Below are 25,079 nucleotides of genomic sequence, written 5' to 3'. Positions count from 1 at the left end.
GGACTCTCGAAATTTCTAATTTTCAAACGTTGGTTGATCATCTGCATAATAGCCTCTCTTGGTGCAGTCTCCTTGACAGTCTCCTCCAGCTAAGGTTTGGTACCGTTCAGAATGGACAGCAAGTAGGTAGCGTGTCAATACGACAAGATTTGTGCTTTCTAGATCGAGAAAGTTTGTCCCAGCTTAGCTTGTTCCTAATACTTGGTGGTGACATGAGAGTGGGGTTACTTGAGACGGTCGTGATAACATTAATGGTGGTGTTGATGCAAATGAAGAAGATAATGTTTCTTCAAACATGGATTGGTGAGGCTTTCGTCAAAGATGCTCTGATACCAACTTAAAATACTTAATTTCATTATATGTAAAGGAAGCTATTGCAATCGCAATTGATACATGAGGGAGTCGTGAGACTCAGTAAAGAATTAGGTTCTAGGGAATAAAATTTTATTCCTTTTTCCAGTATGTAATTGTGTTGCAAATACAATGTATATAAAGGACTCTAAGAGATAAGATACAAAATGTGACAGAACAACAAATATTCCCTAAATATTAGTTGAATATTTCGACCACCACCGACCAAGGATTTTGAATCGGAATGGAGGATAGGTCAGTACTCGATTGACTGATCGATCCTGATTATACTGATTGGTCTTATTTTTAAAATGTTGGAAAAAATAAATTGAAGTGAGAAAATGACTCAAATAGCATATAAACTTCGACACAATATGTTCTGTAAGTTCTAAATTTTTAATTTGTTCAATATGATCTCGAACTTTTAATATTTTCAATGTGATCTACAAATTTTTGATACATATTCAATTTAATCCCTAAACTATATGAAAATGCTCAATATTTTTCTTGAACTTGAATTAATAAAAGAACAATATTGGACATTTTCATATAACTAAATGACTCAACCGAACATATATAAAAAATTTAGGGACCACACTAAATGGATTAAATGTTTAGAGACCACATTTGGACCAATATTATGCTGAATTTAGGAAACACTTGTGTTATTATCCCAATCGAAGTAAGATCGTTTAAAATTAGAAAAGCACCAGAAACGTAATCGGATGCCAATTGAGAGAAGTTCCCCAACCCGAGTGAGTGGTCCACAAGACAACACCCACGTTTTCCAAGTTGATAATGCCGCTCCCGTTTTTTATCATATGAGCTTTGAACCGAAGTAGCAAGCAAGCAACCTTGCTTTGACCGACCGACAATTTCATCACGTGAACGGATTCTCGGCTGAAATCCTTTTTTAGTCCTAACCAGTAACCACTTCCCTGTTTTTTTCTCTTCTTCGGACAGCATTTTTAGCCACCTTCCGTGACCGTACACTCGAATTACTCGTCTAGCATCAACAAAGCAGTGTGTCTATGTGCCCATGAGGTTCCTGCCAACAAACCCATCACTTTAAAAATTCAATTTAATTTATGACAATCTATGACAAGATAACATAACATGCATCCCAATAATCATAAATCAAATAGATAAGAAAGTTTCAATTCATATAGAATTATGTACAGACAATTACACTTTGGTTTAAAGAAAATTGTGAGTCAAATGTACCCTAACAGCCCCATGAAGACCCTTCTGATCTGAATCAAGAAGCTTCAAGGACACCACCTTCCGACTCTTATCCCGCCTGTCCGATTCTTGACACCCACCGAACCCATGAAAACCTAAAGAAAAGGACAAGGATGCTGGTATAACAAAGCGGACGTGCGCGTGCTGCTGTCCTCTTCTCGTCGTGTCAAGGGATTTCAAAACAGTGTATCCATCCATCGATCTTCTTTGTCTCATAGCTAGTACGCGCCTTTTGTCCTTTGGCCCCACCTCTCTCTCTCTCTCTCTCTCTCTCTCTCTCTCTCTCTCTCTCGCCTTCTTCGCTTCTTCTCTCCGCACCAAACCACTACCGCGAGCCCCACCGGAAGCTGGCGACCATAAAGTACACTCTTTAATTCACCGACTCTTCCCCTCTTAAAAAGCAACAGCAGCCCAAGAAGGGAGTTGACTCGATCTGAATCGCAGATCTGCAATTATGGGTATCGTGAAGTTCCTCCGCTCCAAGCTGCTGAACAGGCGACGCAGCTCCGACAGAGCCGCCGTCCACGCCGATGAAGGGGAGGGTTGCTCGGGAAGGTGCGGCGACACGGCAGAGACGGCAGTGAAGAGGTGGGAGTGGGGAGAGATCGAGAGGATCACGGGGTGCTTCTCGGAGGTGGTTGGAGAAGGCGGGTTCAGCACCGTGTACATGGGGCGTTTCCCCGGCTGCGGAGGAGGCTCCACCGCCGCCGCAGCAGCCGTCAAGGTCCACTGCGGCGGGGGAGAGCGGCTTAGCATGGCCTTCAAGCAGGAGCTGGACGTGCTGCTTCAGCTCGAGCACGAGAACATCGTCAAGCTCCTCGGCTATTGCGATGATGCAGGTTGGCACGTCGCTCCTTTGTGCGCCTAGTTTATATTTAACTACCAAGATATGAAAATACTTGTCAAACTTCATTGCTTTGAATCGGAAGAAAATCATTTCCACGAACAAGGTTGAGATTTTGACAGTTGTGCATTTCAATTTCAGCTATATCTTGCCATTTTATAAGTATATGTTGATCGTATATAATCATATAGTAATCCTACCACCATTAGCAAGAATGATTTTTCAGTAATATTAAATAAATATCATGTCATCGAAAATTAGTAACTAATTTAAGTTTCATCCCGTCTCATGAAGATCAAGGCGCGCTTATATTCGAATACGTCTCTGGCGGAACACTCCATGAACGCCTCCACGGCAGCGGCAGCAATAAGCGCTCGACTCTCCCATGGAAGAGCCGCGTGAAGATCGCCTTCCAACTTGCGCAAGCCATCGAACATCTCCATGAAAGATGCACCCTCCACATCATCCATGGTGACATCAAATCCTCCAATGTTTTACTGGACGGCGACTCCGATTGCAAGCTCTGCGACTTCGGATCCGCGAAAATGGGCTTCTCCTCTATGATACCGCCACCCTCGTCGTTGCCTTCATCATCTCCTTATGTTAGGAGAAAGAATATTATTGTGGGTTCTCCGGGCTACACCGATCCGGCATACTTAAGGACAGGGATAGCCTCGAAGAAGAACGACATCTATAGCTTCGGCGTCTTGGTCCTCGAGCTCGTGACTGGTTTGGAGGCGTTTCGCGCGGACAAGGGACTGGTCTTGGCCTCGATGGCAGCTCATATGACTAAGGATGTCGATCGTATGGATGTTAGTGAGGTGACGAACATGGTGGATCCAAGATTGAGAGGCGATTTAAACGTGGAAGAGGCGAGGGCTCTGATTGGACTAGCGAGGTCGTGTTTCAACGAGTCGACCTTGGTTAGGCCGACGGCGAGCCACATGGTGAAGATGATGAAAGAGAAGGTTTCTTCAATTTCGTTCACGAATTCAAATTCAAGGCATAAATTTTCTAATGATCTGTAGCCAAACATGGACTACGTTTGTGCTGAGACCTACATGTACAATGTGTGCATTTTCTAATGATCTGCAGCCAACATTGAACTATGTTTATGTAAAGATCTACATTTGCATGGTTTGAAAGCAAATCGAATTGAATTAATCACGAGCGTAAAGAATCCATGAAAATCTGGAAGAAAGCAGCGTGATTCTTCTCCTCTCTTTCTTCCTTTTTTTTTCCTTGTGCGCTCACCTTTTTTCCCCTTTTGATTTATTTTTCAATCTCCTTTGTATCTTAACAAAAGAAAGTTAGTATTACGAAGAACCTTAAATTAATACACCAGTAACAATTTTACTAAAAATTAATTTTTTTGATCACAAAAACTTAAATTGGTACTCTAGTAACAAATTTACTCTGTATTACTTTCCACTTTAGATTCACGAATATGGGCTTCTCATCTATGATCCCGCTGCCCTCGTCGTCGCCTTCATTGTCTCCTTATGCTAGGAGAAAGAATATTATAATGGGTTCTCCGGGCTACACTGATCTGGTATACTTGAGAACTGGGATAGCCTCGAAGAAGAACAACATCTATAGCTTCAGCATTGTGGTGCTTGAGCTCGTGATGGGTTTGGAGGCATTTTTTGCAGACAAGGGACAAGTCTTGCCCTCGATGGTAGTTCAAATGACTAAAGATGCCGATCGTATGGATGTCGGTGAACTGACTAACATGGTGGATCCGAGATTGAGAGGTGATTTCGATGTGGAAGAGGCGAGGGCTTTGATTGGACTAGTGAGATTGTGTCTCGACAAGTCCACCCCGGCTAAGCCGACGGCGAGCCGCATGGTGGAGACAATGAAAGAGAAGTTCTCTTCATTTCGTTCAAAAACTAAAACTTGAGGCACAACCTTTTTAATGAGCCAAACATGAACTATGTTTGTGCGGAGATCTACATGTACATGTGTGAATTTTCTAATGATCTGTAGCCAACATTGAACTATGTTTATGTGAAGATCTACATGTGCATGGTTTGAAGTCAAATCGAATTGAAGTAATTACGAGCGTCGAGAATTCATGAAAATACGGAAGAAAGCAACGTCATTCCTCCCCCTATCTCTCTTACTTTTTTTCCTTGCGCGCTTCCCCCTTCTTGACTTATTTTTCAATCTCCTTCGTTTCTTAACAAAAGCGAAAAAGTTACTTTCATGAAAAACGGTAAACCGATACACTTGTAATAAATTTATCAAAAATTATAAAATTCAAAATTGATTCATTAGTGACAAATTTACTTTTTGTTAGTTTTCATTAAATTTACTATCAAATTACTAAGGTAAATGACATGTAATATGTGACAGTTATACTAGTTTAGGGTTTTACTCTCTATTTATTACAAATGTATTAGTTTATAGTTTTTGTGGCATTATTCCTATTTAATGGAAATTAACAGAAAGTAAATTTGTTATAAATATACTAGTTTTATATTTTTTTTTGTGATCAAAACATTAGTTTGAGGTTAATTTGTTACATGCTTACCAATTTAGGTTTTTTGGTGGTAAAAAAATATTTATGGTAAATTTGTCTTAAGTGTATTAGTTTAGAGTTTTTCGTGGTATTAAACCAAAAATAAAAATAAAATCTCCTCCCTTTAAATTATTCACCTATTGCTACCTATCTCCTACTATAAAAAAAGAAAAAAAGAAACTACAATTATAAAATAAAAGCAAGTATTTTGGTTTGGCGACTTGGTTTGGTTTGGCAAAAAACAGTAAAATCAAACCAAACTGTCTAACTTCAATCCAATTCAATTTGTGAAATGGTTTTCTAAAATTATCTCTTCAAATTGATTCAAATTTTAAATTTCAGTTAGGTTTGTCGGTTTGGACTGAAAGTTCTTAATTGGTTTCGACCACCACTGAAAGGATTTCAAATCGGAATGGAGGATAGGTCAAGACCCGATTGATCAATCTATCCCAATTTAACTGATTGGTCTTGTGTTTAAAACACTGATGAGAACAAACTAAAGTGAGAAAATAACACAAATAATTCATAAACTTTAGCATAATATGCAATGTGATCTCTAAATTTTTAATTTGCTCAATGTGGTTCCTGAACTTTTAATATATTTGATATGATTATTAAACTTTTGGTACATGTTTAATTTAGTCCTCATACTATATGAAAATACTTAATGTTTTCCTTGAACTTGAATTAATGGAAAAGTAACATTGGACATTTTTATACAATTCAATGACTCAATTTAACATGTATCAACAATTTAGAGACTACACTGAATAGATAAAAGTTCAAAGACTACGTTGTATATTAGAGTAAAGTTTAGGGACCACATCGATGAAATTAAAAGTTCAAAGACTACGTTGTATATTAGAGTAAAGTTTAGGGACCACATAGATGAAATTAAAAGTTTATGGACTACATTATACATTATGCTAAAGTTTAGGCACCACTTGTAATATTATCCCAATCGAAGGAAGATCGTTCAAAATTAGAAAAGCACCAGAAACGTGGTCGATTGTCAATTGAGAGAGGTTCCCTAGCCCGAGTGGGCGGTCCCGCAGAGACAACCCACGTTTTCCAAGTTGATAATGCCGCTCCCGTTTTGATCAGATTAGCTTTGAAACGAAGTAGCAAGTAAGCAACCTCACTTTGACCGACCGACAATTTCATTAGTGAGAAAAGATGATCGACTAAATGCCTTTTTTAAAGTCCTAACTACTTCCCATTTGTTTCTATTCGTCGGACACTTTGGCCACCTTCCGGATCGTACTAACATCAACAAAGCAGCGTGTCTATGTGCCTGCGAGTTTCGTGCTAACAAACACAACACCTTAAAAATTCAATTTAGTCTACGACAAAAAAACATGAGATGCTTCCAAAAAAATCGTAGAGCAGATAGATATGAAAGTTTCATTTCATGTATATGTATCAGTATCCACGATTACACTTAGTGATGGTTTTAATTGATATTGGGCTTAGGGCCCGTCCACCCATGCTAGGCCCAAAAGGCCTGGCCCACGGGAATAGGGCCCGTGGAAGGGGAAGGTATAAAAGGGAGGAGAGAGAGAGAGAAGAAAACACTTGGCTGAACGTACGTACATTCTCTCCCTCGCTCTCTCTCCAAAAAGACAAAAAGAACAGTAAGGCAAACGGCACATTCTTCTTCCCTTCAAGCGTCATCGGATCGAACAAAGGACAAATTTCTCTTCCTCTATCGGCATTGGTGTTTAATCTGTGGCTAACAAGGTACGCTCGAATTCGTGGTGTGCTTTACGATCGGTGATACGTGTTTTCTCGGGCTTCGTCTTCCGCATGGATTTAGGGGTTCGATTTAGTGTCGAATCCGGTTTTCGGGGATCAGTAATTCCCAACATTGGTATCAGAGCCAGGTTCACGTTTTTCCCGATCAATTTGATGTTTTTTGCTTGATTTTTCGCGAAAACCTTCGGCCGTACGGATCGGGCGAAAATCCCGACACCCGAGCGCTTTGTTCGCCATTTTATGAGTTTTCGTAAGTCGAAATTGAATTCTGAAAGTCTTGGGTGAAAGAGGTCGTCGAGACGAGTCCGGCAACATGTTGTGCGTCGCCGGAAGACGCCGCACGCGCCCACACGCGCGGCCACCAGCCGATGCGCGTGGGCGCCACGCGCCCGAAGGGCTGGCAATGGCCAGCGCGTGCGCCACACGCGCCGGTGACGAACCGCACGTGCGCGCCCGGGCGACAGGCGAACGGCACGCGCCGGTCCGCGGACCGACGCGTGCGACGCCACGTGATGACGTCACCGTGGCGTCATCCAACGGCGGTAACCGCTGGATGACGTCATCGCCGACGACAGCGTTTCGCCGGGCGGTCACCGGCGGCGACCCGACCGACGACGACCCGACCGACCGCGGCGCCGGCACGCTGCGCTAGGCGCTGTGCCGGTGACGCCCGCGTGACGTCATCCCCGCGCGCGCGGCACGTGTGGACGGTTCGCCCGTACCGGCCCGACCCGGTCTGTCCGGTCCGACTAGTCCGCCCGGTCCGTCCGGCGACCGTTGACCCGTTGACCGTTGACCGATCGTTGACCGTTGACTGACCGTTGACTTTGACCGTTGACCCAAAAAAAAAAAAAAAATTTGTTTCTTTTTCAATTATGTCTGTGGGGTTGTAGGTAATCCATTTTTCATTCTGCATTTGTTGCATGAATCATGGAAATTTATGTATTTTCCATTTTGTTTATTATGGATTATAAGTGATCCATTTTAGTTTTGCATTTGTTGCAGGAACTATGATGCGTTATGCGCGGATACCTGCAATCCCAAGAACGGACGAAGGAAGAGCTAGACTAAAAAGGCTGATGAAAGAGTTAGCTGATTATCGGTGGCTTGATGGTGATTTAGTATCACACATGATCAAGGTCAATCGATGATACGAGAAATCATCTGGAATGGTTACCTTATGCCCTGACTTTGAGAAGGTGCCGGCTTTGATGAACACTCTTCCACCTGAATGGCAAGCAGTGTTAGATCGGCTATGGGAGATCAACGTGGTCCGGATTACGGGGGGTTAGTGGAAGCTTTTGTAAGAGAGTATTATAGGATTGAGTTGGCCAAAACTTCAACCCTTAGATTGAGCACCACATGGCGCAGTGAATGCGCCTTGGTGGCGACATGAGAGCTCTCCAAAAGTTTTTCCATGGTTGGCAAATGTACCTTCGGTTTTCTCAGATGTTTTGACTGATAGATTAGAAGGGACATTCCCTATTTATTTCTTTGATTAATTATGTAATGTTTACTACCACGATTGTTGTTGATGTAGCAACCGATATGTTAGTTGTATCATGTGAAAGCATTGTTATTTTATTCGATGTTTAGATTTTATTTGCTTTCGTTAATTGCTTTGATTCTTTGTGGGTAATTAGTCAGGTAGTTTAGAAGTTTTTGTATCTTCATAGAATTGATTTTGCATATGACAATCATATTAATGATAATTTTAAGTTAGGATTTTGGAGGATGATTGGAAACGTAGTGACCTTTTGATTCTCAAACCTTACTTGAAATTATTCATTGATATGATGGGTCTGCAAATAGGGATGCATAAATGATAGGCATTAATTATTCGTGCATGTATGTCGATGTGTTCGGGATGATGATTCGGCAACTAAGAATGTAATTGCTGATATGAACGGCTACAATTGTGAAATATTGAATATGAAGATTCAATATGTGCTGGAAAAGCAAGAAGCACTAGAAGCTCTTGACCATGTTATGGAAGATCTTGAGGATGCTATGCGCCACCTTGAGCTGGTAGAGGACCGCTTGACGGCATGTGAGCCGAAAATAGATATTTTCAATGCTGGTTCTAGCTCAGAAAAGGGCTTTGTGCTAGAAGCGCCGTGATTCGTTCAATATGTGGGAATGCAAAGGATCAAGTCCTTATTGCAGGAAATCAAGAGTTAACCAACACAAGAGAGGAAAACGTCCTCAAGTGAAGAAAATATCAAGGGTGAAATGTTACAACTGTGACAAGAAAGGTCACTATACTTGCGACTGTCGTGAGCCAAAGAAGGAATACACCTCTTGTACGTTTGAGAACTTTGCTTATGTGTCAAGTTCTGCATTATAGGCTGAATCCAATCCTTTGTGGAATGTAGATTCAGGAGCGACAGACCATGTAGCAAAGGATAGAGGATCCTTCATGGAATTCCGATGATACCAATTGGAACTAAGTGGATCTATATTGGAAATAACTCCGAGCTGAAGTTAAAGAGATTGGCACCTGCCAATTGAACATGCATGGTGGACGCATCTTGATGTTCTAAATGCTCCAGAGATTCGTCGAAATTTTATGTCTGTTTTGGTGTTGGTTAAGCTTGGTTTTAGTGTGAACTTCCATAATAGTGGTGTAGATTTGTATTTGGATACAAACTACTATGATTGTGGTCACTTACTTGAATGGTTTTATTGTACTAAATATTGACTGTGGTGATGTCAATATGTTATTCCCTTGTTTCACGTCTTTTACTTCATGTGATAATGATGTGAATGTGTGGCATGCTAGACTTGGTCATATTAGCCAACAACATATGAATAGACTAGCCAAAGAGGGCTTGTTGGGCAATATTGAATAAGTCGATTTGTCCATATGTAAGCATTGCCTAGAAGGGAAAACGACAAGGAAACCATTTGGAAAAGGTAAAAGAGCTAACGTTCCTCTGCATTTAATCCATTATGACGTTTGTGGTTCAAAGAATATGAGAGGAAGGCATGGGACTGTTTACTTCATCACTTTTAATAGATGATTATACTCGATTCGGATGTGTCTATTTGATTTCTCATGAATCAAGCATAAGTTGTTTGAAGGTTTATGAACCTAACAAAAATCAATTAGACAAGAAAATAAAAGCATTTAGATCCGATCGAGGTCGATAATATTTATCGATGAGTTTAGAAAATTATGTGGTGAAAAGGAATAGAAATACAGTTGTCTATTCCATATACTCCTCAACAAAATGGTGTTGCGAGAGAGAAGAAACGAACCCTACTGAAATGGTTAGGTCCATGATGGCGTATGCTAACTTACATATCACTTTTATGGAGTGATGCGTTGTTAATCTGCCTAAATACTTAACCGGGTGCCTTCCAAATCGCTTAGTTCCACTCCATATGAGTTATGGATAGGTAGAAACCGGACTTAAGTTTACTTAAGCCATGGGGTTATGCTACCTATACTCATATGTCCTCTCACAAGTTTGGGAAATTGAGTCCCAGATAAAAGTAGAGTATTTTAATGAGATACTCCGAACACTCGAAAGGGTATGTGTTCATAGGTGAGTAGGAAAGTGGGAGAATAACTGAATTTTGAATCACGGGATGTCACATTCTTAGTGGATGAATTTCCTAAGAATGGCGAAATAAGGGAAGATTACTTCCTATTTGAAACATTGGATCAAGATAATGATATTAATGGAGTTCATCCAAGTGGGAGTAATATGAGATGTGATGAATTGAATTCAACTCATTCTCAATTGCAACCACCTGATGTGACGACATCATCATTACCTAATCCAAGTGGGAGCATAATGGGGAATGATGTGCTAAGTGTACAATGTCTCATACGGTGAACAAGTCGCCAAAGTATTCCCCGTCTATGTTTTGACATTGAAAGGGAAATTTTTATGGTTGCTCCACAAGATGAGTATGAGCCAAGAAATATTAATGAGGCTCTGAATTGCCCTAGTAAGGAAAAATGGATTAATGCAATAAAAGAGGAGATGGAGTCAATGAAGTCAAACCAAGTCTGGGAACTGGTTGATCTTCCAAAAGGGACGCAGAGCTATTGGGAACAAGTGGGTTCTCAAAATAAAACGAAAGGCTGATGGCTCGATAGAAAGGCATAAGGCTCACCTTGTGGCGAAGGGGTATAATCAACAGGAAGATATTGATTATGAAAATACATTTTCTCCTGTATTGAGATTTATCTCGATTCGCATTATTCTGGCAATAATGGCTAGTCTGGATCTTGAGTTACATCAAATGGATGTAAAGACTGCTTTCCTCAATGGAGAATTAGAGGAATAAATAAATATGGAACAACCTGTTGGTTTCATAGTGAAAGGCTAAGAAGAAAAGGTATGTCGACTTTAGGGGTCGATATATGGTCTTAAGCAGTCGTCAAGATAATGATATATACGTTTTCATAATGCCAAAATGGCATATGACTTTACAATGATAAATAAGTATCATTGTGTATATATCAAAAGATCCTAAGATCAATTTGTGATCATATCATTATATGTTGATGATATACCAATTGCCGGAAACAATATGGAGTTTGTTAATACTGTCAAAAGTTGGTTGTCTTCCAATTTTGAATTGAAGGATATGGGATTATAAACCCATAGACACTCCTATTGCAAAAGGTGAAGGATTGAGCCATAGACCGTGTCCAAGGACTCCACAAGAGAAGGAACAAATGAAACATGTTCCTTATGCTAGTGCTGTTGGGAGCTTGATGTATGCTATGATGTGTACAAGACCTGACATATGTTATGTAGTTGGAATGGTGAGCAGATACCAATCCAATCCAGGTCAAGCACGTTGAAAAGCCGTTAAAAGAATACTAAGGTATCTAAAGGGGACTGCTGATTATACGCTGAGTTATTATGGAAAGGATCTGCGACTCTAAGGCTATTCTGATGTTGATTGGGGAGAAGATTTAAATAAAAGGAAATCTACCTGTAGGTTTGTTCTCTTACCGAATAATGGCACCATGTGTTGGAGCAGTAAGAAACAAAAGTGTATAGCCTTGTCCACGATGGGAATTGGGTTCGTGGCATTATCAACAACAGTATAAGAAGATGTTTGGCTTAAGAGATTTTTTGGATCATTTAGGTGTTATTGGAAGTGCTGCAGATTAATTGTTAGTTAATTATGATAGCCAAGCAGCAAAAGCGTACACCAAAGATCCAAAATATTATGGCAAGACCAAACATATAGATACCAAGTATAATTTTGTCATGGATATGATTGCACGAAAAGATATGAACTTAGAGTACATACTACGCATAGAATGGTAGCAGATCCTATGACAAAGCCAAAGACCTAGAGATGTGTTTAGTGGCCATATGAAATCTCTAGGACTGCGTAGAGACTGATGTACTAAATATTGTAATTTCCCTAAGTGTTCACATTTGATGAATTTGTGTTTTTCATCATTAATGCCTATGAATCTTTATGTGATCTTTATGCATCTTAATGCTCGGTGCATTATTTTTAAGTTAAGAAGTATGTCGGATAGATAAAAGATTAGCCCACTCACACGGGTAATCGCCTCTGTTTGTTATGTGATAAATAGAGATGAGACTGTTTTTAAGCTTATTATCTAGGTGATAATCGAGAGCTCAAGCTTAAAACACGTATGTCGCCTTAACTGGGTGTTAAGATGAGGACATAATACTTACTATGTCCGAAAGTAAAATACCCCACATATTTTACTTTAATCTGTCTATGATGCCAGATGTGAGTTCTGATGAATTTTGTGAATGAGTAGATACGTGAACTCAAGTTAGACATTGGATATGTCTGAACTATCATCTGTACGGTATTGAAAGGTGTAGACATACGCTCCATGGGAAAGGAGTTAATACCGTAATACGTATTTCATACTACGTATGCATGAGACGACCAATAAGAGTGGCAAAAGTTTGATCTCAACTTTTTATGTCGTGTGAGACTCTTGAGGAATAGAGTTCCTCAATTTTTAGTCCCATCATGACTCTTATTCTCAAGATTTCTATTTAGTGTTTGCTATCTTAGGATGTTGCCAATGGTCATGAGTTTGATTCGATCTAATGGGACATTTCTAGAAAAGCAAGCTGAACTGAAATTGAGAGTTTGAAGGAAAGAGGAAGACCGATTTTGGAGAATCACATTGTAGTTTTGTATTCACCGGTTAACCAATTATGACTGTCTTTGTGATAATCATAATTGTGAATACAATATATATATATCATTGTTTGAAAGAGATCAAGAGAGATACAAATGTGATCAATCGATCTAGGGTACTGCATACTAAATCTACTCGGAGTGTGATGCCCATTATGAGCTGCTATATATTCCTAACAGATGTATGGCAACGAGCTCTCAAAGTATGCTGGTCGCACGGATTATTCACCGGTATGAATGTTGAAGAGAGGTAAAGAGAATTCTGTTCGGCCCACCATATGCGAGTGGAAGATGATGGTTTTAATTGATATTGGGCTTAGGGCCCGTCCGCCCATGCTTTGGGCCCAAAGGCCCGGCCCACGGGAATAGGGCCCGTGGAAGGGGAAGGTATAAAGGGAGGAGAGAGAGAGAGAGAGAGAAGAAACGCTTGGCTGAACGTACGTACGTTCTCTCCCTCGCTCTCTCTCCAAAAAGACAAAAAGAACAGTAAGGCAAACGGCACGTTCTTCTTCCCTTCAAGCGTCATCGGATCGAACAAAAGACAAATTTCTCTTCCTCTATCGGCATTGGTATCTAATCTGTGGCTAACAAGGTACGCTCGAATTCGTGGTGTGCTTTACGATCGGTGATACGTGTTTTCCCGGGCTTCGTCTTCCGCATTGATTTAGGGGTTCGATTTAGTGTCGAATCCGGTTTTCGGGGATCAGTAATTCCCAACACTTAGTTTAAAGAAAAATGTGAGTCAAAATGTGCCCTAACAACCCCATGAGGGCCCCTCTGATCTGAATCAAGAAGCTTCAAGGACGCCACCTTCCGACTCTCACCCGGCCCGTCCGATTCTTGACACCCACCGAGCCCCCAAGAAACCCTAAGGAAAAGATAAATCCTGGTAAAACAAAGCGTTCGTGCGCGTGCTTCTATCGTCAAGGGATTTCAAAAACAGTGTATCCATCCATCGATCTTCTTTGGCCCCATCTCTCTCTCTCTCCTCCTTCGCTTCTTCTCTTTGAGCCGCACCAAACCACCGCCACGAGCCCCACCGGTAGCTAGCGACCATTAAGTATACTCCATAATTCACCGACTCTTCCCTTTTAAAAAGCAACAGCAGCCCAAGAAGGCAGTTGACTTGATCTGAATCGTGGATCTGCAACTATGGGTATTGTGAAGTTCCTGCGCTCCAAGTTGCTGAACAGGCGACGAGCCGCCGTCCATGTCGACGGTGGGGAGAGTTGCTCGGGACGGTGTGGCGACGCAGTGGCGGAGGCGGCAGGGGTGACTGTGAAGAGGTTGGAGTGGGGAGAGATCGAGAGAATCACGGGGTGCTTCTCGGTGGTGGTTGGAGAAGGCGGGTTCAGCACCGTGTATATGGGGCGTTTGCCCGTCTGCGGAGGAGGCTCCGCCGCTGCCACAGCTGTCAAAGTCCACTGCGGCGGTGGAGAGCGGCTCAGCATGGCCTTCAAGCAGGAGCTGGACGTGCTGCATCGGCTCAAGCATGAGAACATCGTCAGGCTCCTCGGCTATTGCGATGATGCAGGTTGGCATACCAAATTATGAAAATATTTGTCAAACTTTATTACGTCGACAATTGTGCATTTCGATTTCACCTATATTTTACCATTTTATAAGTAAATTTTGACTGTCTATACTCATATGGTAATCCTACTCCCACTAGCAAAAATGATTTTTCAGTACTATTCAATAAATATCGTATCATCTAAAAGTATCATAAGAAATTTTTTACCAGTAACTAATTTAAGTTTCATCCCGTCTCATGAAGATCAAGGCGCGCTTATATTCGAATACGTCTCTGGCGGAACACTCCATGAACGCCTCCACGGCAGCGGCAGCAATAAGCGCTCGACTCTCCCATGGAAGAGCCGCGTGAAGATTGCCTTCCAACTTGCGCAAGCGATCGAACATCTCCATGAAAGATGCACCCTCCACATCATCCATGGCGACATCAAATCCTCCAATGTTTTACTGGACGGTGACTCCAATTGCAGGCTCTGCGACTTTGGATCTGCGAAAATGGGCTTCTCCTCTATGATACCGCCGCCATGGCCGTCACCCTCATCATCCCCTTATGTTAGGAGAAAGAATATTATCGTGGGTTCTCTGGGCTACACTGATCCAGTATACTTGAGGAACGGAATAGCCTCAAAGAAGAATGACATCTATAGCTTCGGCGTCTTGGTCCTTGAGCTCGTGACCGGTTTGGAGGCGTTTCACGCGGACAAGGGACAGGTCTTGGCCTCAATGGCAGCTCATATGACTAACGGTGTCGATTGTATGGATGTCGGTGAGGTGATGAAGATGGTGGATCCGAGATTGATAGGTGATTTCGATGTGGAAGAGGCGAGGATTATGATTGGACTAGCGAGGTCATGTCTAGATGAGTCGACACTGGCTAGGCCGACGGCGAGCCGCGTGGTGAAGACGATGAAAGAGAAGGTTCCTTCGATTTCGTTCACGAACTTGAATTCGAGGCACAAACTTTCTAATGATCTATAGCCAAACATGACCTATGTTTGTGTGGAGATCTACATGTACATGTGTGAATTTTTATGTTCAAATGTGCAGTTGATTTTATCTCTTTTGACATTTGGAGAACTTTGAAAGTTCGTGCCGTGTGTGCCGTGGCTTGCAAGAGAAGTTTGGCAAAGGGTTTGTCCACATTGATAATTGTATAAATGCAATATATTTCCTTTATCTACAATCTATAAGTACCAATTTCCTTTAGAGGTCATTTTCATTCTATAGAAGTATTTCTATGGTATAAAAACTCACCATAGACTTAAAAGCAAAAATCACATTATTCAAACATCTTGCCTTCTAATACGATTAAACATCATCAAGTTGTATGGTACGCTGATGTACTATGAAAGTATGGTTTAATAAGCAAGTTTTGAGGTCGCACAACTATTCGGAAACTTGGCAAAGATTATGGTGGGCTCCAACCTACTATATGAAAATTCCATACATATGCCAAATAATGGAAAATGTATTGGTTTGAACTATTTAGGGAAAATATTAAATAAAAGTCTAAAGTATCATCATTTTCTTCAATAAGGGTCCGAAGTGGACTTTATTTAAAATAAGGGCATGAAATGGTCAAATCATCTTAAATAAGGATTTGAAATGACCACATCAGTTTAACTAAAGGGCTTTTTCCTCTTTTACTTTTTTTTTTTTTTGTTTTTTTCTTGTTTCTTTTTCTTTTCCCCTTCCCTCTACCGACCATGGCGGAGGTTGCTAGACTTGTCACGCCCCGAACCTCGAGCGCGCGCACATCCCACTACGGTCGATCAAAAATGCGACATTCCAGGATATGTCGCCGACCCATTTATTTTATTACGCATGCGGAAGCGAAACAAATCCCCTAACAATAAAATACGGGATAGAAAAGCAGGAAGCAAAACCACAACATAACACTTCCATAATTCAACAGAATTACAAACAGAGGTCTATGGCCAAAAGTCTACAAAAGACCGGCTCTTAAAAAAGAATTGTCCTACGACCTACAAGTCGGACACGTTCTCCAATCTTATGACTTCACCTCTGCAACTCCTCAAGGCCAACCAAAGCTATCCGGCCGCTCCGTCCACCAGGGACCTGAAATGGTTATTCAATAACCACTGAGACAACGTCTCAGCAAGTTCAACCCCCTAAACCCCTATTAGAAAGAAAATACGCCCAAGGGTGGCCTAGCCACATCACACGTAAGACTTACCTCGCCTCGGCCTTCATCTCGCAGGTTAGCACAATTTATATAATTCAACCACGTACAATTATGATAACCAAACAACCATGGCTCAATCACATTATCAAAACAATTCAACCACTTGGATCGTCTCAGTGATCAATCGACTCGACCGATTACATGTCATTCTAGCAAATCAATCATTGCTCTCAATCACGGCCCTACTCGGCAAAATTAGAATCAGTGGCATCACGGCCCCACTCGGCGCGACCTTTAACAGGTGGCAATTCACGGCCCCATCGGGCGCGACCTCTAATAGGTGGCATATCACGGCCCCATCGGGCGCGACCTCTAATAGGTGGCATATCACGGCCCCATCGGGCGCGACCTCTAATAGGTGGCATATCACGGCTAATCGCCCATTCATTTCCACACTTAGGATTTTATAAAGAATCCATATTAATCACAATCAACACTCAATTCGCCACAACCAATCATCAATATCAAATTCTAAATGCACAGCAGCGATCGGCACGAAATTCTGAGAGTTTAGGGTCTTGACAAAATTTTCGGAATTTATTAAATAATTAAATTTATTCCGAAAATAATTAAATAATAATATTCATATTTTTCATGATCCACGCTCAATTTATAATATCCAATCTTCAATTTCAAAATCCAACTACACAGCAGCGATCGGCACGAAATTTTGAGCAACCGGGGTCAAAAATAATTTTTCTGATTTTTGATTTTTTTTTATAAATAATAATATTTTAATAATTTCGGATTATAATATAATATAATATTTTCCAGAATTTCGAAGCACTTAAATAATTCAAAACTAAAATCATTTTGTGTCACATCAAGGCTTAACTTTAAATAAACTCTCTTAGCATTTAATTAAACATACTTTAGATTAAACAACCATCTTAATCTAAATCATAATTAAATTAACTAAATTAACCACCTAAGCTTAATCAACTTAAGCTAAGCACACATAAAGCATAATTAACCCTCTAAGCGAGGTTTAGTGAGCTAAACTCACCGGATTAGCGAGCCAAGCGGACCAAAACGACGGGGACGCCGAGGAGAACAACTTTCCTCAAAGTGGGCCGAGCATCCGGGCTCGGGAAGGCGGCCAAAACGGGCCAAACGTCCGCTGCATACCCATTTTTTTTTCAGCTGCTGTCCATGGCGGTTTGAGGCCGAGGAAGGGTAGATCCGGCGCCGGTTCGGGTCGGAAAGGGTGGAGGAGCTACGGCGGTGGCTGGCGGCGACGAACGGCGGTGCACGGCGGCGACGAATGAGCTCCGGCAGCTCTTGCGCGAGCTGAACAGCAGCTCGGGACGACAAGCTGGGCGAAAGCGGGCGGAGCGGCGCGCGGCCAGGCGCGGGCGAGCGCGAGGTAGACACGCGACGGCGGCGACGGGCGAACGGCGAGACCTCCCGGCGCGTGCGCTTCGGACGAGACTTCTCTCCGTTCTTCTTGGGTCTCGAAGCGGCCAAGGGAGATGGAGAAGAGAGACCGCAACGGGAGAGGAAGGGGAAGGAGAGGGGTCGGCCAACGACGGTTCGGCATGACGGCGAGGTGGCGAACTCCGGCGATGGGCGGCCGGTCGAGCGGATGGAGGCGGCGTCGGGGCTGGTCGCACGAGCAGCTCCTCCCCTCTCTCTCTCTCTCTCTTTCCCAAGCTTGAAGATGATGTTGATGGGTGCCCTTTTGAAATCAAATCTCCACCTTACACTTGTCAACTTCCTAGCCATTCTTGCCCCACACCTTCCACTATCTCAAAACCTCCCACAACATTTTCCAATGGTTGCAATTTCATTTTCCGCCGGGGTCCAATTCTTGTACATCCAATTTCTTCAATTCTCATCAATTCTCTTCCAATTGAGTCCAATTGAAGTCCATAAAATTAATCCAATGTCACCACACTTCAATTAACATCTTCACCGATCCGTAGAATCAACTTAATTCCCAAAAGTACGACCAAAAGCGGGCCTACTAATTTCTCGAGCCAAATTAGCCATACCTTGATTAATTTGCCGAAAAACTCGGCTTGCATGAAAAATCTTCCCAAAGATGATTCAATGATCTTGAAATGATTTGTGACACACCCCGACTTCCAATTTCTGAATTCGATCTCAATTCCACGGTTAATTTCACTTTGGCACGATACTAGCGCGCCCAACCTACCGGGTAGCCTTTAGAAATTTTCCTGCATTTGACTGTGGTTGATCATCTCAAGCCACAATGTACATCTTTGAAACATTGGCGACTTTCGGTTGTCGGGAAATCTCAAGGTTTCAAATACGAACACAGGTACCCAATCGATAGAAAAGTCGGTCCAAAGGTGCGATCGACAAGAATTGTGCGATCCGGTGGAATCACCCACACCCGATCACATGCCTCTGTCGAGTCGTCCTATCTCCGATCCCTAATTGATCTTTAATTGTGCTGTAATGACCCTTGCAGATTAGCTCGGTCGAAAGGTCGTTTCCTGATCAAATTCTCGAGTCTGATGCATAATAAACTCTTAACAGCTCCACCCGATGGACTAGCTTTCACATGAGTGGTCGACTCAAGGAAAAGAACTATATGCGTGCCAACGAAATGCCCGTCTCAATTTATTGAAAAATAGACTTGGAAAAAATCGGGATGTCACAAGACTCATGTGAGGGCCACCCTCACCAATGTTGAGTGAGGGTCACCCTTGCTTGGGCTAGTGAGAGCAACCCCCTGCCGATGTTGGGTGACGGTGCTCCTCGCTAGTCCGGGTGAGGGTGACACTCACCTTGCAACCCATATTGACATCGAGCAAGGGCTGCCCTTGCTTGATGTCGGCGAGGGTGACCCTCGCTAGCCTTGGCGAGCGACCTTGCAAGGCATTGATAGCGATGACCGAGGGAGGGAAGAGGAAAAAGAAAAAGAAAAGAAAAAGAAGTGAAAAATATAGTTACATTTTTTTACCAAAATACCTTTTCTACGATAATGAAATAGTCATTGGCCAGCCAAAACCCTTATTTGAGACGATTTGATTATTTTAAGTCTTTATTTGAAATGATTTGGCTATTTCAGGCCTTCATTTGAAGCAAAGTGTACTTGGAGCCCTTAATTGAGAAAATGAGGGCATTTCGGATCCTTATTTGGAATTTTCCAAACTATTTATTATACTAGAGAAATTTCTCAATACACATTCTCGAATTCATTCCTTGACAACTTAAAGTTTTTGAAAGAGATGATTGAAGGAGCAAAGATGTTAATTCCTTGCGCCCAATATGATTCATTTCTGCATCTCCCTTTGTCACGCTCCGAACCCCGAGCGTGTACCCATTCCTCACTGGTCAATAATATTTTTGCGACTTTTCAAAACGAGTCGCCAACCCTTTTGTTTTATTGCATATGTGGAAGCGAAAATAAATCCATTGACAATAATCATCTCGGGATAGAAAAGTAGGACAACAAATTTACAAACAAACATACTTTTATAATCACATAGAGTCATGTACAAGAACAATGACCAAAGAACTACAAAAATCGACTTTCCAAAAAGAAGCGGTCCTAGCTAACTTACATTTCAAATCACCTTCTCTCAGATCTAGGTCCTCCACTCGACGACCCTGAAAATTTATCTTACAACAGGATGAAATATAAATCTCAGCGAGTTCACACTCTAAACCTTGATTAGGAGGGAAATACGCTAAGAAACGTCTTAACCATACAATCACACAATTAAAACAGAAGACTTACCTTGCTTCAGTTCCTTCTTGCATGTCAACACAGTTCATATCACAATACAATTGAAATGCCTTATTTTTCTCAATCACTACAGGGGTCTCAGCCCAATCAATCACATGAGTCCCAATTATAAGGCCAAACTGTTATGACATGTCTCATACCATGCCACATAGTTTTGTCTCATAATTAGGCGCATCAAACTCAACCCATCATGCGTTTCAAATTGTTGATTAAGCCCCACAGTGGGCACCGGCCTACTCTCAAATTTCGGCGGTCTACTCATGCATCGTCTCACTCCATTAAGCACGATTATGTCTTTCAAAGATGACTTTCCCGAAGGAGTATAGGTCCAGCCTCTACTGCGACTCAAATCCCATATAGGGTAATGTCCATCCGATACAGTTTGAGGACGGGTTCTCTCAACCAACACACGATCACTCAATCTCGGCTCAGAACACTGTGCATTGCACTCAAATGTTTTAATTAAAATAATGATCCTGACCTATTTTCTTCGTATTAAAAACATCCAGTGAAATTAGTCGTGCGTGGATACACGGTCAAATTGGACCCGGAAAATTCATAATCCTCTTTTTAAAATCCCACTAGTTTATACAGTATATAAAACCATTTTCCGTGTTTAAAACCCAATACCCAAGATTTTCTAGATAAATGTCAAAATTCACAAATTTTGGAATAATTGACCCAACCTTCAATCAGCACTCAAATTTCACAATTTAACACTCGATTACAAAAATTAACCACATCATTACAATTAGCATGAAATTATGATCACCGACTATCCCGGTCTAATTTCCGGAAAAATATTTAATAATTAAATAATTTATAAAATTAATTAAATAAATGCATTAAATACTAAAAATGCTAACTTAAGCTAAATAATTCTAATCTAACCACCTATTGAGCTAATTAAATTATTCTAAGCATCCTAGTTGTATAACAATACACTTATCTAATTAACTATAAATTTCTAACCACTTAATTACTTAATCTAACTATCCTAATTTAACTAACTAACTTAATAATTAAACTAATTGCACTTAAATAAATTTGACACCCCTTAAACGTCATTAGCCTACTAAGAAGAGTTTAGTGCATAAACTCACCAGTCAATTGCGGAAACTGGTTCACCGCGACGACGGTGTGACGGCGGCCGAAATCCGAATTTTCGGCGACGTCGATGGGCTTGGACCGGGCCTAAAACGGGCCCAACAAATCTCAGCTCAATCTAAGATTTGTTTTTAACTTGGGCTGGGCCTGAAGTTGGGCTGAAAGCTGGCCGAAATTCGCTGGGCTGAAGTGGCTTCAAAACTGGGCTGGGCTTGATCTGACTTCAAGATGGGCTGCTGGATTATGGGCTGGACCGCCGAGCTGGGTTTGTGGATTTCAATTGGGCCGAAATTGCTGGATTCGTGGGCTGCTCGATTGAAAATCACGGAGCTTCTGGGCTTCACGTTGAGCCGCACGGCCCAACAAAGTAAAAGACAGAGGAAGGGCTCCTCGATGTGGGATTGGCACGGGCAGAGGGGAGAAGCGGCTTCGACGGCTGCTTGGGGATGGCAGGTGGACGACGTTGCTGCCGGATGAAGACACGAGGGATGATGGAGGTGGGCTTCGGTAGCCGCTGGCAGGGGAGAAACACGTGTGCTGCAGGGGCGTGAAGGCCGAAGGGGATGGCTGCTTCGGTGGACTCCGCTGGACGCACGAAGAAACGAAGATGGCAGGCGCAAGGGTCAACAAAAGGAGCTTCTATGGATGTTGTTGACCAAGGGAACAATTAATAGGGGAGAGGGGCGGCTGTTTGTTGGCTGAATGAAGCCGCGATGCAGGGAGCAATCTCGAAGAAGAAAAACAAAAGGAAATGAAGGAAAGCAAACCAGAAGCAAAGAGAGAGAGGTTCGGTCCTTTTGTGAGGGTGCTGCTTCGACGGAATTTGAAGGGAAAACGAAAAGCAAAGTGGAAACGTGAGCAAGAGGAGTCGGTGGATGGGCGCGCGACGGAAGTTTTGGGAAAATGGCTAAAGTCAATAGAGTATAACCAAGAAATTAAATGCTTGGTCCCCCAAATATCCCTCAAAATTATCTCAATATCTCTTATTACTTTCTTTGCATAAAATCCATCAATAATCCAAATTTTGAAGTCCAAAATTGCTGCCCTTTTCCAATTCCGAATTTCACAATTTTTTTTTTTTGTCTTCAATTTCTTCAACAATTTCCCAAATTCGACGTCCACTTTTGATGTAGAAAAAGCCCACGTAATTTCTACAAGTCCCATTCGCCATATAGCTTAGTTTGCAAGTTGAAAATCTCTTCAATTCGGCCGATCTAAATTTTCGTTCGTTTTCCATAACGTCCGAATTGAATTTTTGTAAAAATCCCGGAATTTCTTAATAAATCTTTGAAGAATGAGTCGACGTTATTAAAATATATCGTGACATAACATTACTTTCAATTTCTGAAATCGGGTTCAAATTCACGGTTAATTTCAATTCAGCGCGATTTTAGCGTGACTTAATCTACCGGGTAAGTTTTAGGAATTTTGGTACAGTTGACCCGTAATCGATTTATCTCGAGTCACAACGTACATTTTTGACACATTGGCGACTTTTGGTTGTCATGAAAATCTCGATATTTCAAATACGGACACCGGGTACAGAAAATGACAGAAAAATCGATGTAGTGTTGATCGATGAGAATTTTGCAATTAGGTGGAATCACCCACGCACTAATCACATATATCCATCGAATCGATATATCTCCAGTCTTTGATCGATTTTTGTCGATGCCGTAATGAGCCTAGCAAATCAACACGGTCAAGTAGTCTATTCCTGATTATATTCTCAACTCCATTGCATTTAGATTCCTTAATTGCTTTTTCAGATAGTCTAGTTATCTGTGATCAGCTCAAAGAATAGAATTATCGACGCGTCGATGAAAGGCCCAAATGTCCGATTTATTTAATCAAAAACGAAATTTGAAAATTCAGGCTGTTACACCTTCTTCATGCATCCGGGATTTTACAAGTTTCCTCACCCACACCGCACATTCTGACCCGGTAGGGACGACCTTTTTTGGTCTCGACAGGGAAATATTATTACACGAACCGGAATCGCGCAGGCTCCATAAATCTCAAACGTTACTCATGCGGATTCACGTGGAACCCTTACGCTATTGGGTAAGCGTGGAAGGTCTCCTCACATAAGAACCTGAGCAGTGCAATATGTTTGCACAATGTATTAGTGATAAGCTTATTCACATCACATCGAGACAGAGAGCGAAAAACACAAGTTACAAGAAAGAAAAACGAAAACACGACACGACACGACATGCCTGATTTCATGTTTTGACATGAATTAACACATTTGTATCATAACCCAACTATTTAGCAAGTAGAACAAGGATCGATGTGCTTTTAGGCTGACTCCAAGGAGCACGGATTACAAACATGATTATGACACGCAAACACCAATTGCTGGCCTTCCTGAGACGATGATGTTCCTTTCTAAGGGCGGAATTTGCAAGCAGTTTTGAGCTCCTCTGCTGGTTTATCCCCTGCAAATCCTTTGTCAACCCAAGCAGAGTATCCTCCTTCCATGTTGTTCACATTCTTATACCCCTGAATCCACCAAATTCCGCAAATGACTTTATTTTGCTAATACTTGCTAATCTAATTTACTTAATCAGAGCACGCCGGTGGTGAAAAATGTCGCATTCCATGGGAATCGGACTGAAAATGCTCCTAACTAACGAAAGCTTTATAATCTGATGTTACTTATCCCCTCTTTCGCGGCCCTAATGCTGTGATAAAGCAAACGGGAATCCATTGGGAGAGTCGAACTAACCGCATTGAGAAGGTCGACGCAGGCACGGAGCGATCTGCCCCCGCTGTTGCAACCCTGCACATGCAGCAATATAAACCGATGAGTTCCGGCTCATTGTTTTTCTGTCTGAATTCTAGATGTTACATTACTGAAAACTGAGTTCAATCGATCGGGGGTGGTGAGCTATATACCACGACCAGGTGATCTTCTTTGTTGCAGACTGCAGCCACTTGAGTGAGAAAATCAGGATTTTTAACTCTTCCATCTGGGGTGGAGAACATGTAAGGCACGTTCACTGCATTCTCAACGTGGCTCTTCTTGAACTCCTCCTCCGTCCTGTGTCAATGAAAAGAACATCGCCCCTCAAACACTCCAGTTGTATCGAGATTTCAGATCCCTCTCCCCAGCTCGATTCAAATTACACAGCCGAAACAAGAAGATAAAAACTACAATCTGTTGAACTTCTGACCTCACATCTAAGTACCGGTGGCTGACGGTTAGGAGGCCTTTGGCAGTGTATACATCGACGTTAGCGACATCTTCAGACCTGCCAAAAGGAAAAGTAAGAGAGAGTCAAGACTCAGGATGAAAGCTATGCGATCAACATCAGCTTCTGATGGAACTCGTTCATGCGAAAAAAATCCTACTTTTTGATGGTTTCCATGGTTCGATGATCGCCGAGAGATCAAGATATGGAAGCTCGGATCCCGCTCTGTGATATCTCGAGCTGCTTCAAGGAGAAGAAAATGATTCCTGAAATTTTGATACGTGGACTTAGCAACTATATGGCGTGCAAAGAGCAAACTCTTCAGCTAAGAAAGATTTAAAAATGGCGATCAAAGCAAACTGGATTTGTTCTTCCCTTTGGACTTTGAGATATCGCATTTAGCAACGACGTCGGCATCAGCATTACAGCTC

At 41.9% G+C, this 25,079-nt stretch overlaps 4 protein-coding genes across 4 annotated transcripts; 3 read left to right on the top strand and 1 right to left on the bottom strand.

Moving 5' to 3' along the window:
* Positions 1-2,021: 2,021 nt before the first annotated feature.
* On the top strand, positions 2,022-3,506 carry LOC120293081 (probable receptor-like protein kinase At4g10390). Its single transcript, XM_039311811.1, has 2 exons — positions 2,022-2,432; positions 2,732-3,506. The coding sequence occupies exons 1-2, from the start codon at positions 2,048-2,050 to the stop codon at positions 3,463-3,465; spliced, it is 1,119 nt and encodes a 372-aa protein (XP_039167745.1). The 5' UTR covers positions 2,022-2,047; the 3' UTR covers positions 3,466-3,506.
* Positions 3,507-3,884: 378 nt separating this feature from the next.
* On the top strand, positions 3,885-4,340 carry LOC120293608 (probable receptor-like protein kinase At1g33260). Its single transcript, XM_039313305.1, has one exon. It carries the CDS (start codon positions 3,885-3,887, stop codon positions 4,338-4,340), a length of 456 nt encoding a protein of 151 aa, XP_039169239.1.
* Positions 4,341-14,029: 9,689 nt separating this feature from the next.
* On the top strand, positions 14,030-15,600 carry LOC104444170 (probable receptor-like protein kinase At4g10390). The gene is made up of 2 exons (XM_010057797.3): positions 14,030-14,418; positions 14,662-15,600. Exons 1-2 carry the CDS (start codon positions 14,037-14,039, stop codon positions 15,393-15,395), a joined length of 1,116 nt encoding a protein of 371 aa, XP_010056099.2. The 5' UTR covers positions 14,030-14,036; the 3' UTR covers positions 15,396-15,600.
* Positions 15,601-23,547: 7,947 nt separating this feature from the next.
* LOC104444169 (protein HIGH ARSENIC CONTENT 1, mitochondrial) lies at positions 23,548-24,944 on the bottom strand. The gene is made up of 5 exons (XM_010057796.3): positions 24,809-24,944; positions 24,631-24,708; positions 24,353-24,497; positions 24,183-24,236; positions 23,548-23,956 (listed from the first exon to the last, which is right to left on the bottom strand). Exons 1-5 carry the CDS (start codon positions 24,823-24,825, stop codon positions 23,843-23,845), a joined length of 408 nt encoding a protein of 135 aa, XP_010056098.2. The 5' UTR covers positions 24,826-24,944; the 3' UTR covers positions 23,548-23,842.
* Positions 24,945-25,079: the final 135 nt, after the last annotated feature.

The sequence above is a fragment of the Eucalyptus grandis genome, chromosome 5 (assembly GCF_016545825.1).
Source record: "Eucalyptus grandis isolate ANBG69807.140 chromosome 5, ASM1654582v1, whole genome shotgun sequence".
Classification (NCBI taxonomy): domain Eukaryota; kingdom Viridiplantae; phylum Streptophyta; class Magnoliopsida; order Myrtales; family Myrtaceae; genus Eucalyptus; species Eucalyptus grandis.
This window is presented reverse-complemented; position numbering and strand designations above follow the sequence as displayed.